General features: G+C 42.0%; 1 protein-coding gene across 7 annotated transcripts; it reads right to left on the bottom strand.

Moving 5' to 3' along the window:
• Positions 1-5,366: 5,366 nt before the first annotated feature.
• pnpla4 (patatin-like phospholipase domain containing 4) lies at positions 5,367-12,281 on the bottom strand. Of its 7 annotated transcripts, none has more exons than XM_005459200.4 (7): positions 12,176-12,281; positions 11,595-11,783; positions 10,936-11,030; positions 9,034-9,169; positions 8,703-8,768; positions 7,484-7,636; positions 5,367-6,457 (listed from the first exon to the last, which is right to left on the bottom strand). In XM_005459200.4, the coding sequence occupies exons 2-7, from the start codon at positions 11,775-11,777 to the stop codon at positions 6,326-6,328; spliced, it is 765 nt and encodes a 254-aa protein (XP_005459257.1). In that variant the 5' UTR covers positions 11,778-11,783; positions 12,176-12,281; the 3' UTR covers positions 5,367-6,325. The 7 variants fall into 7 exon arrangements, with proteins under 7 accessions (XP_005459257.1, XP_003454776.2, XP_005459259.1 ...); XM_003454728.5 differs by lacking the exon at positions 12,176-12,281 and adding an exon at positions 12,094-12,162; XM_005459202.4 differs by lacking the exon at positions 12,176-12,281 and adding an exon at positions 12,094-12,162 and having other exon boundaries at positions 5,367-6,035.
• Positions 12,282-18,268: the final 5,987 nt, after the last annotated feature.

Raw genomic sequence — 18,268 nt, 5'->3', positions numbered from 1 at the left:
TTGGTTTTCCCTGTGTATGGTTTTGGGGACCAGGGCGGGGCAAACTTTTCAAACTTATGTTGCGTTCCTGTACCCCTAGACTGGGGCGTAACACTTCATATTTAGAATCTAGTCAGTACACAGGTGGCAATGATAAAACAGAATAGAATTGGACTGTAGCTATGTAAACAGAAAGTCAGCTAGATTTGGAAAGTGTAGTGTGGTCTGACATGTTTGTATACAGTTCAATTCAGTTTGATTTATGCAGCACCAAATCACAACAACAGTCGCCTCAAGATGCTTTATGTTGTAAGGTAGACCCTACAGTAATACAAAGAAAACAGAACAAAACCCCAACAATTATATGACCCCCTATGAGCAAGCACTTTGGTGACAGTGGGAAGGAGGCTCAGGGAGGGGCGGGGCCATCTGCTGTGATTGGTTGGGGTGAGAGAAGGAAGACAGGATAAAGACATGCTGTGGAAGAGAGACAGAGATTAATAACAGGTATGATTCGATGCAGAGTATAAACATGGTGTCAACTGTGACTGAAGAAGAAACTCCCAGTGCATCATGGGAATCCCCCAGCAGCCTGCACCTATTGCAGCATAACTAAGGGAGGATTCAGGGTCACCTGGTCCAGCCCTAACTATATGCTTTAGCAAAAAGGAAATCTGCTCTCTCTTTCTAGTCCCTGTCAGGACTCTTGCTGCAGCATTTTGGATTAGCTGAAGGCTTTTTAGCGAGTTTTTAGGACATCCTGATAATAATGAATTACAGTAGTCCAGCCTGGAAGTAATAAATGCATGAACTAGTTTTTCAGCATCACTCTGAGACAGGATATTTCTAATTTTAGAGATGTTGCACAAATGGAAGAAAGCAGTCTTACATATTTGTTTAATATGTCCATTGAAGGACATGTCCTGGTCAAAAATGACTCCAAGGTTCCTCACAGCATTACTGGAGGCCAAGGTAATGCCATCCAGAGTAAGAATCTGCTTAGATACCATATTTCTAAGATTTTCAGGGCCGAGTACAATAACCTCAGTTTGATCTGAATTAAGAAGCAGAAAGTTAGCGGCCATCCAGGTCTTGCATGCTCTACTCTGTAATAAAATATGATCAACTCAACAGTATCAAACGCTGCACTGAGGTCTAGCAGGACAAGCACAGAGATGAGTCCACTGTCAGAGGCCATAAGAAGATCATTTGTAACCTTCACTAAAGCTGTTTCTGTGCTGTGATGAGCTCTGAAACCTGACTGAAACTCTTCAAATAAGCCATTCCTCTGCAGATGATCAGTTAGCTGTTTGACAACTACTCTTTCAAGGATGTTTGATATGAAAGGAAGGTTGGAGATTGGCCTATAATTAGCTAAGACAGCTGGGTCTAGAGATGCTTTTTGAGTAAAGGTTTAACTACAGCCACCTTGAAGGCCTGTGGTACATAGCTGATTATTAGAGATAGGTTGATCATATTTAAGATTGAAGAATTAATTAATGGCAGGACTTCTTTGAGCAGTTTTGTAGGAATGGGGTCTAAAAGACACGTTGATGGTTTGGAGGAAGTAATTATTGAAGTTAACTCAGAAAGATCAATTGGAGAAAACGAGTCTAACTTAACATCAATGGTACTAAAAGTAGCTGTAGATAATATTACATCTGTGGGATGATTATTGGTAATTTTTTCTCTAATGATAAAAATTTTATTTGTGAAGAAGTTCATGAAGTCATTACTAGTTAACGTTAAAGGGATTGTTGGCTCAGTAGAGCTCTGACTGTTTGTCAGCCTGGCTACAGTGCTGAAGAGAAACCTGGGGTTGTTCTTATTTTCTTCAATCAGTGACGAATAGTAAGATGTTCTGGCTTTGCGGAGGGCTTTCTTATAAAGCAGCAAACTATTTCTCCAGGCTAAATGATGATCCTCTAAATTTGTGACACACCATTTCCTCTCCAGCTTACGAGTCATCTGCTTTAAGGTGAGTGTTTGAAAGTTATACCTCTGATGTGAGAATTTCTTTTTCAGAGGAGCAGGTTGTAAATGTAGTAAAGAAGTGAAATTGTTAACTAGATAATCGACCTCTGTGGGAGTAGCGTTCAGCATGTGTACAGCAATTGTGGTCACAAATTTTATTGAGATTTTTTATCATTGTGTTTTTCCATCTTGAAAACATTCAGCATGAAACCTTTTGGAATCCAAGATAACACTGACCTCAGCCAGGGGTGACACGAAGAGTGGACAACCTTCAGCAGGAAGAGAGTCATGTTGCTGTCACGTGGGTTATTTTCCCAGAGAAGACTCAGTTCAGTTTCATTTATAGCACCAGTTCACTGATGGTGTCAGTGGTGCTTTATAATTACAGTGAAAACTATAAATGTCTTGTGAGCAATAAAATAGTGGGAAGGAAAAACACCCTTTTAACAGGAAGTAACCTGCAGCAGAACTATGCTCAGCCCAGTCCCTGCAGCCAGTCCTGTCTGAGCCCTTTTCCACACCACAGCCTCAATTCATGATTCTCCATCAAATCTAACTGAGGATGTGTTTAAGTCAGGACCTGCCCTAGCCTTTTTATAAGCATCAGTTACTGTGTCTGTGTGTTCCAGTTTAGGTTCAGTACACAGTCACTGGAGCTTGAAATTCAAATAAACTTATTGGAACCACATTTAGATGTACGGCTGAAAAACATCATCTTGTGCAGCACTGTAACAGGTTCAAGCCTGACTTCTCTGAAAAGCTCCATGAACAGTGCATCTGTGGCTGATGACAGTTGCAGGACCTCTGTAATCATATCTGGCACTGGTGGTAGTGGATTGAGAGATTAGAGAACAGCAGTATTTATTCATTCCTCAGAGCTCAGGAATGAGGAAGAGGAGCAGCTGCAGTTTTTTTTTCTCCTTCCATCCACATCATGAAATCAAACATGCAATACATGTGGAAACCAGTCATTTCCAGGTGTCAGTCTGGGAAGCATACGATGAGGCAGTTACTAATGTTGCTGAAATCATCTGTTATCATTTTCTTAGCTAACTGCTGAGACGGGTGGTTGATGGATTGTTTCAGTCATAATTTAAACAAAAAGTCTGATCAGTGTGAGCATTCTGAAGATTTCGAGCTTTCTTTGCTCAACGCAGGTATAAACAACTTTGGAGGACACAGAGTGAAGTGGCAGTACTGAGTCACAGGCTGAATCAGTAGGTTTTGCACTGGCGTCCGTTGCTGGTGACGGAGAGTGCTGTTGTCAGCTCAGCTCTGATTCACAGTGTGTTATGTTCCTGTTAAAAGTTCATTTGAACTCATCAATATCCAAAGAAATCAGCCTAAACTGAACAGAATGTGAGCGTGTGAACAAACAACCAATGAAAGCTTAATCTGGGGCTGAGCATCAGGGCATGTGGCCTGTAATGTGTGTTTCAGGCATAAAACCTGCACACTGGCCAAACAAGCCAGGTAATTTAAAGAGCCTGGAAAGAAAAGCATCTGGACTTCTTTAAGTTGCTTGAAGACGTTTCACCTCTCGTCCGAGAAGCTTCTTCAGTTCTAGTTTTTGTCTGAGTGTGTTGCTGGGTCTGAAGTACCCAGCCCTCGAGGCCTGGAGTGGGACACCCCTGCTCCAGGCCTCGAGGGCCGGGGTCCTGCAGGTTTTAGATGTGTCCTTGATCCAACACAGCTGATTCAAATGGTTAAATGACCTCAACAACATGTCTTGAAGTTTTCCTGGTAATGAACTAATCATTTGATTCAGGTGTGTTGACCCAGGGTGAGATCTAAAACCTGCAGAACAGCCCTGTTGTAGTTGGATACACTGTCTGAATGTGCATGCAAAAAAATATCAAATCAACCCTCAGCATCACTAAACAGAACTGTAGCCTGGTGCGTTTCAGCAGTGAGCTCTTTGCTTTGAGGGAAAAGACGTGGACAGGCCGACTATGATGAAGACTGCAGACCTGACGTCACATCAGAGCTTGTGATAACAGACTGTCTGTTGAGAACACGGGGTGGGATATCACGCCTTCTGATTGGCCCTCAGTTTAGGCCATATACTTTAATACATGTTACGTTCCTTCATACACAGATCGTACAGTGTAGAAAACAATCAGGAAACAGCCGTTATGTTTTGCTTATTTCTCCAGCGTGCAGACTAGGGTAACAAAGAATTCTTTGCAAGCTTGTGGAGTTGTTTATGAGCCTGTGCAAAGGTACCAATCATATCTGCTGAATGGATCTCCCAGCAGCCCCGGGGCACAGCAGGAGCTTCTACTACAGTAATGTGGTTACAGCCCAGAATCCCATTTCCCCAAATAACTGTGGACAGAAACACAACAAAGGGCACGGATGTTCCTGGATTGCATAAATACTAGACCTGAGAGGACTGCTTTTTTCCACTCCATCCTCTTTGGGCCTTTGTAGAATCAGTTTCCACTGCATTCATTTAGGACCAGAGGACAGTGCAGCTCGCAGATGAAAAACTTTTGGGAGCTGGCATTCTCTGCTTTTCAGTGGATCTGAACGGCTTATCACCCAAGTAACACATTGCAGGTGTGAACAACAGCTTTTCAGTCCCATACACTGAAGTCAACAGCTGAATAATTACACTAACAAATGAGCTCCTTCAGCTGGCCTCCGTCCACACAGCAGTCCCCTACTGTAGTTCATTACCGAGACTCAACAGCCCAACATTATGGAGAAAAACACAAGCTGAGGTTTCTTAGCCGCAGGCGGAAGCTTTAAATGAGTCTTATTACCACAACCAGCAGGTGAGCTTACATAATAACACTGAGGAAGCACAAGTGGGATACGTGTGTGTGTGTGTCTAAATCAAATTTAGATGTAACAAGTTTAAAATGCAAAACAACCCTGAATCGTTTCAGTAAGATGTAACTCAAACAAAAGCTGCCACGTGTGTTGGTGTCCAAATGAAACCAAACTCAAGCCTGTCCAGGTGGACCCAGGTACATGTCATGTTTGTCTGTTGACATTAGAATTGAAGACTTTTTGTTTTTAAAGGTAAGAATAAAAGTTCACTGATGACAGCAGAAACAGTAGGATGTCAGTGACCTCTCCTGTGTTTGCAGCAGATCTTCACAGATCTCTAATACTAATAATGTTTAACTGACTATGATACAACATTCAGGGTCTGTATTATTCAGGATTGTTCATGATCCACATCCCTGGATGGACTTCTGCACGTCTTAAGCCTAAAATGAAGCTGTGGCGCTCCCTGTCACTTTCATGAGTATGCACAGTATCTGTGATGGATTTCATACGGTCATCAGATCTGCTGCATTGGAGTGCATGTCAACACAGACATGCTAAATAAGAGATGATAAGGGAGCTGAAGACATCCCAACAGCCGGCTCAGATCTGAGAGAATGATGACAAGAACAATATTATTTGACATTCCTTGGTTTACTCATTCAAATCACTCATTTTACAACAAACATCATTTAAAGGACATCAGCGTTTGAGACTAAATAAAATCTCAAAAAACAGAACACATGAAGTTTCTGGTTTTAAAGATCAGCAGAACTTCAGTGATCAAAAGCACTGACAGCCCCGTCGCAGCCTTCACACTGTTGTTTACCAAAAAGACTGTATATAAAAGATGGAAATGCCACCGAGGGTTCCTGGAATATTAAGTCTAACAGCAAAACTCCCGATCCAAGACTGTCCTCCACAGTCTGCAGTCTAGTGCATGTGTGTAACTGCTGCCTCGCTGTGTGGATAACATAGGATAAATCAGCCTCGCTCTTCCAGCCGCTTGGACATCACTGCAGAATGTGGCTGAGTGCAGAGGCAGAGCAGCTCTCGCACACCGTCAAGTCGGCGCCTGAAGGAAATCAAACGCTGACCCAGCAGCAGTCAAACCTGCACAAACATCCAACACTTCAAAGACGCACCCTCGTGTCCTGGGGGAGCCACCAGCATCCACGATGGCGGCACAAACTTTTCTGTGAAGCGGGTAATGGATATCCGATATTTTTCGCTCTGCTTCAAGTCAAAAGCAATTAAACTATGATAAAAGTCCATCTTCAGGTGCTGTCACAGAGAGAGGATGCCTGTGTGATAAAAGGAATCTGAGTGAAGCCCACAATGTCACATACGTTCTTTCCAAACATGCAACAAGACTAGACTTAGTCTGAAAGGCTGAATCACTTCCAACATCACTGCATGCAAACATCGGTGCAGTTACTTTTCTAGCAAACTATGTATCTGTTTCCTGGGTGAGCTAATAAATTACCCAGGAAATGTGTATAAATACAGAAAATATGATGTTTCTTCATTCTTGGTAAATGACACTTCAGGCTTCACATGCTCTGTGTCACGATTGTCCATGAGGGATGTGCACTCAGCTCATCCAGCCCTCTCTCTTTAAGAACTTCACGGCGTCCGTGAAACCTTCTTCACATAACGAATGCATGGTGCCGGCAGATGGAGGGAACAGAGCCTGATTCAGACGTTTGAGGTTCTCCACGGAAAACTGAGGAAACCAATGGAAACACTGCATTCGCATCAACAAAGTCAGTGACAGAAACACACGTCGTTCTGCACTCACAGCAGCCATTCACAGCACAGCTGAACGTGCTGCACTCTGTGCTGTAAGCTGGATGAAGTCAAGTAACATTTACAGCTCGACTTCATCTTCTAATGAGATCAAAAGAGCCACATTTATGGTTCTGGCAACACATCTAAGATTATAGCACTCTTTAACTATTATTAAACCCCGATCCTTTTTTCCCCATGACAGAACAGAGAAAACCGACTCATAGTGTGTTAAAACATTTATATTTCTTTTTATTCAATCATCTTCCGGAAGAGAGAGACTCCTGCACGGCTCAAACGCCAGTTGCAAGAGCTCTAACATTAGAATCATAAGCTGTGTCTCATATAGGTGTTATTTTGGTACTTTACACGTCACACAGTCTCAAACATTGCTTATATGGAAAGTTCCTCTTTTCTGTGTCTTATCTATTAACATGCCTGTGCACTACAACTTCCTGTTTTTCAGTCTGGCTGAGCACTTAGTTTGTGAGTCAAAGGTGGCCTTGCTCTACAAGCCTTCATTATTAAAGTACATAAAACAATCTAATAGGAAAATAAGGATACTAAGGATATTGATTTCCTGACACTATATAACAATTAAAATAATATCAAAGAATAATATTTGAACTGTGATGATGTGAATGACACCTCCCACATATCTGAACATGACTCTTTCATAACTGCAGCACTTTTGTTTCGGACTCTCCAGAAATTTGGCATTTTGGACGGAGGTCGAAGCTGCTGAAGAAGCTGAATACAACCAGCAGATTGGAGCACTGGGTGCACTAACAGGAAGTACTATTTCAGAGGGTGAGAAGGGTTTGTGGGGCTGCTTGTTGCCTGGCACATATCTTTAGCACTATTAGCCGTACACGCTGCTCAGCTACGTGGAGAATAATCTTGCTGATGATATGAGGTAATTCAGGTTTCTCCTTACAGACCAATCAGATGCTCCGGTTCTCACCATTATGTTCATGTTGGCCAATCTGAGTTGAGTTTTGAACCGCCCTCTGTGGATTGGACACACATCCTGCCGTCCAGCAAAGGGTGACACTGTGATGGTTCGTCCCACGGGCAGGATTGGCAGGCTGTCAGTGAATCCTCCATCAATCCATTTCTAAAGAAAACAAAGACAATCTTCTTGTCACACAACATCTACAAATAAAGTTTATAGCAAAGAAAACTGTTTAGACTTTCAAAGAATCATAAACATGCTAACAGGACTCTTTTCTACTCAAAGCTCTTTAGACAACATGCCTCATTCACCCATTCATACAAGCAAGTCTTTCTGTGCTTTAGTGTTTTCTATCTGACGTTCACACTCGGATGGATGAACTGGAGAGAAACTCGGGTTTAGTATCTTGCCCAAGGATATCTGGAGCAGCCAGGGATGGAACCATCAACCTTCTGATTAGCAGATGACCTGCTTGACATGCTGAGCTACAGCCACACCAAATGCATAAATAATCTTGTCATTAAATACTTTGTAGACAAGCACTGCAAACCTGAACTTTCCTACAACCCAGCCAGCACAGACACATTCAAATCTAGTGCACGAAGCAGCCGGAGCAGAGAAACCTGCCAGCTCCACAGTATAACGTCCACGTGATGTCAGATTACATCCATGTGAGAACAGCACAGGCCTGGTGGATTTACAGTGAGTGGGTGTTGCGTGCCTCCTGTACCCTCACCTAAACCAAAGGAACTAGGTTTCCATTGGTTTCCAGTAGTAAGAGCACATCTGAAGAGGACCTGCTGTGTGCTATTTGAAGGAAAGGCCGATATTAACTTCAGATAATGCCATCATTATCCACAGTTCATGTGTAAAAGTGGCTCAAGACACATTCAAATATTTTCTTTACCAGGCATTTTGGCTCGTAATAAAATCTCAGGTATTATTCATAACCTCTTTTATGCCCACATGTTGTACATAAAGCTCATTTTAACCCTGGACTGTGACATCTGGCTGTTGTTAACATGTATTCCCTGGTCAAGTATCTCTCAGACCCTGTGACACGAGTTATTTCAGTAACACCTACTTTTGTATTTTTAACATTTTCTAGCACCGTACACTCTGAAGTCAGTCAGCAAAGCTGTCGCTGCTTCCTGTGGAACATCATTAACCAATTTATTTTGTTCTGAGGAGTCACTGAATCCTCCCAGCACCGTGGGTAAACCCTTACCTTTCCTCTGAGCTCTACTGGTTTGAGTCCAGCATAGACTGGGACAAAGCAGCTGGCTAACAGAACCTGGACAGGTACAAGAGGGGGACAGTTATCCAGGAAAAACACTTGTTCATCAAAGTCCCGTTCGGCAGCTCGTCACTCAACATTTTGGTCATGAGGCACGTGCAGTTAGGCAACAGCTCATATACAGCATGGTGTCATTTATAGTAGTAAAAGCACTAAACTGAAGACTGGAGAGAAACAAGGGTGTAAAACAATCATAAACATTTATGACTATGTTTGAAACTGAAAGAACGGGCTGTATGTGTTTACAGAGAGGGGTGCGTACCTTTATGAGCTCCTCCCTGGAGGTAAACGCTGACACGATGTGGTTCGTGCCACTTTCTGAGTGTGTTATTGAGACATAGAGGCGGTCAGTGGCCAGACTGTGAGCCTCTGTGGGGAGAATCTCTTCTATCCCCTCCCTGTGGGAAAATCCAGACACAGATGTTCATCTGTCAGAGCTTTAATGAAATCATCTCCACGGGGCATCGTAAACTGTTTGTTTTACAGGAACGTGCGATTATTAATCAAGCTATCAAGCATTTACACTGACCAAAGCATGCTGGCCTTATTCAGCTGCCGGTGTGACTTCCAGCAGCAGGTCGCCCTCTGCCTGTTTACCTCTGTTTTCTGTCTCGATCACAAACTCTGTGTACACCTTTGTGTACACCCTTTTTGTGCTTTTAGTTTCTGCTCTTACTGTGTTTGTCCTTTGAGACAGTTTCATCGTGGTCTCGATGGTTTCTGCGACTGCACTTGGAGACACATTCAAAGTTTCAGTCATTTTCCAGACTGACTGAGCTTCAGTTCTTACAGTAATGATGGGCTGTTGTTTCTCTTTACTTAGCTGATTGGTTCTTGCCATAATATGAATTCTAACAGTTGTCAAATAGAGCTGTCAGCTGTGCACAACACACCTGATGGTCCCAACCTCATTAAGAAGGCAAGAAACTCCACCAATGACCCCTGACAGGCACACCTGTGAGGTGAAACCATGTCAGGTGACGACATCATGAAGCTCACTGAGAGAAGGCCGAGGGTTTGCAGCGCTGACAACAAAGCAAAGGGCGGCTACTTTCAGGAATCTAAACCATATTTAGAAGCATTTATCAATGTTTTCTTTGCTACATAATTCCATATATCTTGCTAAATATATTAAATGTCTTCAGTTTATTTACAATGTAGAAAGTAGTAAAAATAATGAAAAACCATTAAATGACAAGGTGTGTCCAGACTTTTGACTGGCAGTGTATAAACATATAATAATAACAATAATAAAAACAAACAAAAACTGCAATAAAACTAAAAAACTAAACTGAAGCATGCAACTGCACTGTGGAAGCACACTGAAACTAAACAAAGTTGAAAACAAAAACTGAAAATTAAAAACCAAATTATGATTACTCTGATTAACAGACCTGGAGTTCTGACCAGTTTAGTCTTTCTGACAGATGGTCCCAGTTCACTGACAGAAAGCATGTGTGTGCTGTCTTAAGAGTTCAGTCGAATCTTGTTCTTCCACAAAGTCCTGATCTCTGATAGCATCCGTGCCAAAGACAACTCTTGCTCAGACTCTCAATTCAGCCAAACAGTTAATTTTTTATAAAGAACCAAACATCTTTACACAGCTACAGGCGACGTTGCTCCAGGGTTATGTGGACTACGTAGTTTGTTTTGTCCTGACATGAAGTGTGAACTGTGAGAATGTTTGAAACAGGCTTTTTAACCCATGGATACAACTTGTGATTCATGCCTGTTGAATCTGAAGAGACTCACTGCTGTGGTTTGGTAAAGGCAGTGGCATTAGCTTTCTGACCTGATAATGGTGTAAGGTAGTGAAACACGAGGATCATAAAAGTAACTGCAAGTTAACCTCAGGGGATAAGGAATCTGTCGGGGCAAAACGTCTATGTCACTTTGGATTTTTGTGATGATTGGACCAATACTACAAACCTCTGCTACTGTGGCATTAAACAAACTCAGTACACCTTCCACCGCATGAAACAGAGCTATGACGCTGCAGCAGGTGGAAAATATCTCCACAGTGTTTTCAATGTTTAAGCTGGTTATTGACCACCAACCAGCATTCACAGCAACATATGTTAGAGGTCCACAATGTGAGACATCAAGACCTCCATCGTGTAAGATCGTCCGGTGATTTTTGAGGAGACATCTGCTAAGTAGTTACCGGAGTGTGAGCATAAAGTTGTATCCTGGTGTGACGGCCCCAAACCGCTGCTGTCTCACACTGTCAGCAAACCTGTAGGTGAAATCTTTGCAGTGCTGGAAGAAGGAAACAAACACTTAGATGAAAGCACACATCGTATATCATTCAGTCACACCTAGTGTAACAAAGTTCATTCACTCAGCTCTACACTCATAGATTCATTTTTCCTGGACAACTGGTAATTTATCTCAATACAATCAATGTCTGAAATCTGCAAAACTAACTGCATAACAGAGAATATGGAGGGCTGATCACAGTGCGCCTTGTAAATAACATTTCACTCAATCACTTGTTGTTCATCTAGATTCCTGAATTTACAGTTAATTACTCATTCTGCATATACTAAGATCTGAGTTGTTATTTTATAGGATGCATCGGCTGTTACAGTGTGTATTACTAAAACAGACAGTTCTTCAAGTCTGAGACAGCAAGTATCCCTGAGCATCAGTCACCCTGACAAAGTCTTTAGTCCCGTACACACACATATAAAAACTGCCAGTACTAAAGAAGAAGAAACAAGAATCGTGAGAAAGAAATACTATTAAATGTTCATCTCCATTTTGCTCAAAGAGACCAGAGTGTTTCACTAACCCCACATGCCCCTGGACTGTACTCGATACCTCCAACTTTTCAGGAGCTGTGATCATTACAGCAGCCACCAGTGCCCCAGCAGAAGCACCTGCACAGGCCCTGAGGGAGCCCAGCAGCTTGTGCCCATGCCGGAGAAAGGCCTCCATGGCACCCAAGTGATAGATCCCCAGGAAACCACACGCAGCAAAGGACAGATTCAGGACTGTCATCATTAACACCTGCACAAACATGCAAACATGACATGAGTCACACGTGGCGTTGTTGAATCCAGGCGTGCGGTTACTGCATATTTAGTGCAACATAAATAAGTAGCACGAAGCCCGTATAAAATAAACCAAGAAGGCAGGGGAAACTGAGCCCTCCGCTCTGCTCCAAACGTGACTGTATGAAAACACGTGTCCAATAGAAAGTCCCTTTTTTCAGCGTGTACGCGTATGCGTCACCAAGCTTCAGTTTTAATGCCAAAAGCTTATTTTACCGTCGTGATCGTATAACAGGACAGAAAAGCAAAGCTCGCTGAAAACGTACACAAAAAGTGACGAAACACATTTTCTATAATACGGCTCTTAGTGGTTAATGCTGAAACGATCACTATCAACATATTTAGTACCTTTTCTTGCAGAACCAGCCGTTTTAAACCTTTCTGTGTACACCGGAAGTAAACGATGCCCCTGCTCCTGAATTCAAAATAAGACCAACCCCGCGATAACGCGGCCTCAACTCTGTGTATGGAGGGCCAGGAGTGAGAAAATTAATTAATTAAATACACCAATAAATAATTAATTAAATGTGTCAATAATTAAAATTAAGATGTGAAACAAATAAATAAATAAATAATTAAATGTGTCAATAATTAAAATTAAGATGTGAAACAAATAAATAAATAAATAAATAATTAAATGTGTCAATAATTAAAATTAAGATGTGAAACAAATAAATAAATAATTTCTTAAATGTTTTAAATGAAATGAAGGGGCATTTAATTAATCATTGAAATATTTATTTAATCAGTTAATTCCAATTTCTTGACAAATCTTGACAAACTGACCAGATATTCGAAGAATAAAACACTACATTCCCGGCTAGAAAAATATTTAAAGTATATTTGGTGACACACAAACAGGGTATTTCAAAGTACAGTTCAGTTATTGTCCACATGTCCATTGCTGGCACTGAGAAACACCCACTAAATCATGGCCGCTAGGCCGAAGCAATGGTGTTGACTCCACCCCCTGACTTTGATGGGTGAGGCTGACAGATAAAATAAATTCATGAAGACAGCCGCAGGGTCAGTAGTGCGAAAATGTATTAAATAGCTACATCATTAAATAATGATTTAAATCTGTTAATAAATAATTAAAATTTTAAATAAATTAATAAAACATTTAATTAATTATTTAATGGCATATTTAATTAATTAATTTTGTCACTCCTGGCCCTCCAAACTCTGGCACTAAACACATGCATTCGGCTCAGTTCAGTTTTTTTCTTTTCTTTGGCTGCTGCAGAGAAAGTGGTGGCTGTATCTCAGGAGGTAGAGCAGGACATCCACTGATCAGAAGATTGGTGGTTCGATTCCTGGCTCCCCCAGTCCACATATCAAATGTTCTTGGGCAAGATACTAATCCCCACTTGTATGAATGTGTACGTTAGTTAGAAAGCCCTGACAAAGCGTAGAGTGTATGGGTGAATGTGGTGTGTTGTATACAGCGCTTTGAGTACTCCAGGAGAGTAGAAAAGCGCTATATAAGAATCAGTCCATTTACCATTCTTTAGCTTATAATAATGTTTTTGTTTGTTTGGTTTTTGATAAAGACACAAATCGCCATAGCATTATTAAATGTCGACTAAGTTACTGTTCCAACAGGTTTTGTCAGAACTGGATTTTCAGACCCTGATGTTGAATCTGTCTGCTTCTCTGAGATAGAAGAGCGGATTTTTTCTTTTTTCTTTTTTTTTGGGCTTTTCTGGTCAGCATGTATAATCCATATACTCATGAGAGTACTGTGCAACATACCAACCCCACAGACCCTCAAAATGTATGTCCAAAGGTGAAAATCTTTCTAATGTCCATATGAAATCTAATCTGAACTCTAAATTAATGAAATTAAAATTTAATAAACCTTTGCGTGCCATTAGCAAAACTTTATAATTGAATAATCTTATTATAGAGCATAATTTTGACTATTGCTGTCTTGGCATTTTGCTACTTCAGAATGAGCACCTACTGTCCTCACTGAAACTGCTTTGGAAATGGAACAACAGCGCAAATGTCGAAAACCCATATTGTCATGGGGTGGAAGTGATTTTAATGTTTTATTATCTGTGTTTTATGGTGTAGCTTTATTGGATCTTTTCTTATATGTATTTTACAAGTTCTTAAATTTACTTTATTTGCACTTGTTTATTTTCAAAGTCTAGTTGCTTTCAAAGACATCTCGCTAATGATTTACTGTATACAACTCATTCTTTCTTGGCAAATTTCTCTTGCTCCTTCAGATTTGATGGTTTTCTGGCATGAACTTTGGTCTTCAGTTCATCCCATAGATTTTCAAAGAGATTCAAGTCATGGCTTTGTGCACACCAGTGAAAAACGTATGCTAAAAAACAAAGCGATGGCCCACACCCAGTATAAGTGACAGGTGACAGGTACATTGTCTTCTATAGAGCCAGGACGACAGGGGGGAGCTGTCCATACCTGAGGCCTTGGACAGCCGCTTGAAGAGGTACACCAGAGAGATAGAAGGCAGGAGAATAAACCAGCTGTTCTCCACAGAACCATCCACGGTCAGTGGCAGGTGAACAATATGAGAACAGCAGCACCAAGGCTGGAGAGCATATGGGAGAAGGATGCAACCCACAACAGCAATGCTCAGTGGCTACTGGATCTAAGAGCAGACCACAGCAACCTCCCTGAACAGGGTCCAGTAACCATCACAGTGTCAGACATCCAAGAAAGGGTCTCCAGTATGGAGAGTTGGACAGCAGCAGGCCCTGACATGGTTCACATACTGGCTGAAGAAGCTGAGTGCGCTCCACGAGCATCTGGCAGCACAGATGAACCGGCTGCCAGTTGATGAGAAACACCCAGAACAGCTAACTGAAGGCCAGACAGTCGTGTCAGGCACAGTTATGTGTCCTGTTTTATTTGTCCTGTTTCTTTATGAAATCTCACCAACAGGTGGCGCTATTGTTTTTTGAGTCCCTACTTTGTGTGTTGCAGTAGCCAGTCAGGAGTTTGTAAAGCCGGACACGGAGTGACTCGCTCGTTCTCTCAGGGTTGAAAGTTGAAGAGGTCAGATTTGTTATCATTTTAGAGGCACCCTTCTTTATTAGAAAACAGTGCCTATGAGAACTTTTAGTTGTTGAAAAGAATTCTAATGATCACTGTGGTTCTTTAAGTATGTTTGTGATTTTTTATGAAAGATATTTAGGGTCATTTCAACAAACAGACTGCATATAGTGACTGTGCAGGTTTCATTACACCTTGTCTGCGTTGTATTCTATGAATGTGTCAGGTGTGTAGCTAAATTGTGCAAAATTTCTCAACTGCATTTGTTTTTGGTGTAATCTAGCACCAATTATGTCTAATGCATACTAATGCAGTGTTTTTTTTAGCAGGTCTTCTTTTATATCATATATGTTTGCAGTGCATTTGCCATTGTTCATATAGTTGTATAACTCTAAAGAAAAGGGAACATTTTGATAAAGAAGACAATGTACCTGTCACTTGTCAAAGAATTATCTGCCTGCTTATGTGTGCTTAGATCATTGAGGGCAGGTAAATACTGAAACTGCTTTCAGGCATCAGGTGTGCACCTTTAAAATAAAATGCCCCGTAGATGTATGTATGAGTGAGGCTTGTGGTGGTCAGTAAGAAAATAGAAAATGCTAATCACTTTACACTTTACAGCAACCTCTGCCCACAGAACCTTGAAAGGTTTGGAAATGCTCATACGGGAAGGTCAGTGAATCAAGTCACATTCTAACCAGACAGCATTTCTTTTTCCTTTTCCTTAAGTGAATGCTCTTCACAAACACTCACTGCATTTTCTTCAAATGTGAGCTCACTGAAACAAATAAAGAGATGTTCATGAGCACAAATAAAACATGTACCTGCTGCTGTCTCGTCTATTTATTTTGAAACTCTTTTTTTAGATACCCAAACACGGTGACACAAGTACCAGAGCAACGTTAACCTCAGTCATTCATTATTGTTCAAGTAGCAGCAGCGGTTAAATTCATGATTATTTAGCCTTGAGCTGTGATTTAATTATTCTTCTAGACAAAGGAGCTGGTAGTTGTTCAGTGGAAAGCCTGTGGCGAAGCTTAGCTGTTAGAAAGTGTACGTGTGACACACTGTCATCCCACAGTCTGTGAAATTCTGGGATAAAAGAAACGAAGAACTCCAATTTCAGATATCAGAGTCATTATCCAGAGCAAAGTTATAATTAAGAGGCACTTTCAGAAAAATGATGGAGGAAGCATTATCCCTTCAAGTCACATTTACTGTGAGAACATGGGCTGAATGTTTTTGTATTTGAGTGGACGGAGGAAATTGTGGGAGGAATTATACTTCTCAGGGCTCAGGCCAGCTGACAGAGCTTTTTTTTCCACGGGCCAATTATAGAGAAAGAAAACCCCCTCCTTGTTCTCCCTATATACTCCCACACGTGTTGCTGGAAAGCCATCACAAGGTCATACAGATAAAGAAAATCTGTTAAAAGATCAAATAGTTCCTGCAGATAAAAAAAAAAAAGAAGGAATCTGTAGCCAAGCCAGGAGAGGAGAAAATCAAAGTGAAATTGAAAGCAGAGCAGAGAGGCTGAGGTTGTGATGGAAAGACAGCATGTGGGTGTGAAGACAACAACAACAAGAAAAGGAGAACAGACACGATGCGACAGATGAGAGGTGATGGTTGGCTGAAAGGCCATTAGGCCAATCACATCAACACAGTACAAACATGTACTTGTCATATTGCTGCAGATCTGCATACAGAGGACGAGGAGGTGAGAATTACTCACCTCACTGGGAGATGACTCATCATAATGTCAGCTCTGTGTTAGTGGTATTTCATAGCAATCTCCTATTGGACTAAAGATTAGTTGCTTACAGACAACAAATAGAAACAAGCAGCCCTGATTGAATAACATCGGTGTAGATTGAGTTGAGGCTGAAGTGAAAGGACAGTGTCACGCCCATGTGAGACTGTTAACATTCTGAGAAGCTGAGCAGGAAAAAAGTAGAATTGCATTGATCACAGGAATGAGCAGTAGCCCGGCGTCTCAGAGCAATTTCTAAAATCTTACAGTGTCTCCTCTGGAAAATGGAGGACAAACTATTTAAGGAAGAGAAAATTGGATATCCTTCAGGAGGAGAAAAGAGGAACAACTGTAATTGCGATTTTTAGAACGGATGCCCAGGCAGGGGAGGAAAAAAGAAAACTCTGTGTTCTGTATCACATTATACCCAGTCGAAACTCAATCGTTTTCTGCAATCAGACAAGTTTAGTTGAAAGAGAAGGTCTAAAAGTTTTGTGGTCTTGCTGTTACTGAACAACTTTACAGAAACTACTGTGTTCTAAATCTCAGCTTTAATTTGGTTGTGTCACAACAAATAACCACAGTGTGAACTACATTCTTTCTTATCACCAGCATATTCTCTTTCACACTGAAAGACTTGTGACACTGTGACCCCCAGATCTCCAGTGAGAGCTGACTTTGGTGGTCATCTAGATACAGAAAAATTAAAGGGAAGAAACAAAACACAGAGTACTCCCTATTCCATCATGAGGAACCACTACAAGGTTTGATTATAGGACAAAGGTTATTGCTCAGAAAAAATTCATCCATCCGTCCGTCCGTCCGTCCGTCTGTCCATCTATCCGTCAATCCATCCATTCATGCGTCTGTCCGTCCGTCCATCCGTCCGTCCGCCCATCTGTCCGTCCGTCCGTCTTTCTGTCCATCCGTCCCTCCATCCATCTGTCCCTCCATCCAACCATCCATCCATCCATCCATCCATCCATCCATCCATCCCATCTGCCCGTCCGTCCGTCCGTCCGTCCGTCCGCCCGTCCATCCATCCATCCCATCCGCCCGCCCGTCCGTCCGTCCGTCCGCCCGTCCATCCATCCATCCCATCCGCCCGCCCGTCCGTCCGTCCGTCCGTCCATTCATCCATCCATCCATCCATCCGCCCGTCCGTCCATCCGTCCGTCCGTCCATCCATCCATCCGTCTGTCCATCTATCCGTCAATCCATCCATTCATGCGTCCGTCCGTCCGTCCATCCGCCCATCTGTCCGTCCGTCCGTCTTTCTGTCCATCCGTCCCTCCATCCATCTGTCCCTCCATCCAACCATCCGTCCATCCATCCATCCATCCATCCGTCCGTGCATCCATCCATCCATCCGTCCATCCAACCATCCATCCATCCGTCCATCCAACCATCCGTCAATCCGTCCGTCCGTCTATCCGTCCATCCTTTCAACAATTCGTCCGTCCATTCCTCCGTCAGTCTGTCCATCCATCCGTCCATCTGTCCGTCCCTCCGTCCGTCTATCCATCCTCTGCCACATCAAAGTCGCTGGGGCCACAGCCTAAAACATAAACAAAACATAAAAATATGGTCATGAATAAAACTAATTGTCATGAATTGCTATTTGTCAAACCTTGAAGCTAATTGCAGATGGTGTCCTCACT

This window comes from Oreochromis niloticus, linkage group LG23 (assembly GCF_001858045.2).
Source record: "Oreochromis niloticus isolate F11D_XX linkage group LG23, O_niloticus_UMD_NMBU, whole genome shotgun sequence".
NCBI classification, from domain to species: domain Eukaryota; kingdom Metazoa; phylum Chordata; class Actinopteri; order Cichliformes; family Cichlidae; genus Oreochromis; species Oreochromis niloticus.
Note: the sequence above shows the minus strand (reverse complement) of the source record. Positions and strands in the feature narration are given on the sequence as shown.

Excerpts from the sequence above, each read along its gene's own strand:
- pnpla4 (XM_003454728.5), bottom strand. The coding sequence starts at position 12,114 with ATGTGTTTCGTCACTTTTTGT. Across the intron at positions 11,784-12,093 it reads TGTGTTTCGTCACTTTTTGT|GTGTTAATGATGACAGTCCT; the intron begins GTACGTTTTCAG and ends ATGTTTGTGCAG. Across the intron at positions 6,458-7,483 it reads TGGCCAACATGAACATAATG|TTTTCCGTGGAGAACCTCAA; the intron begins GTGAGAACCGGA and ends TGGTTTCCTCAG.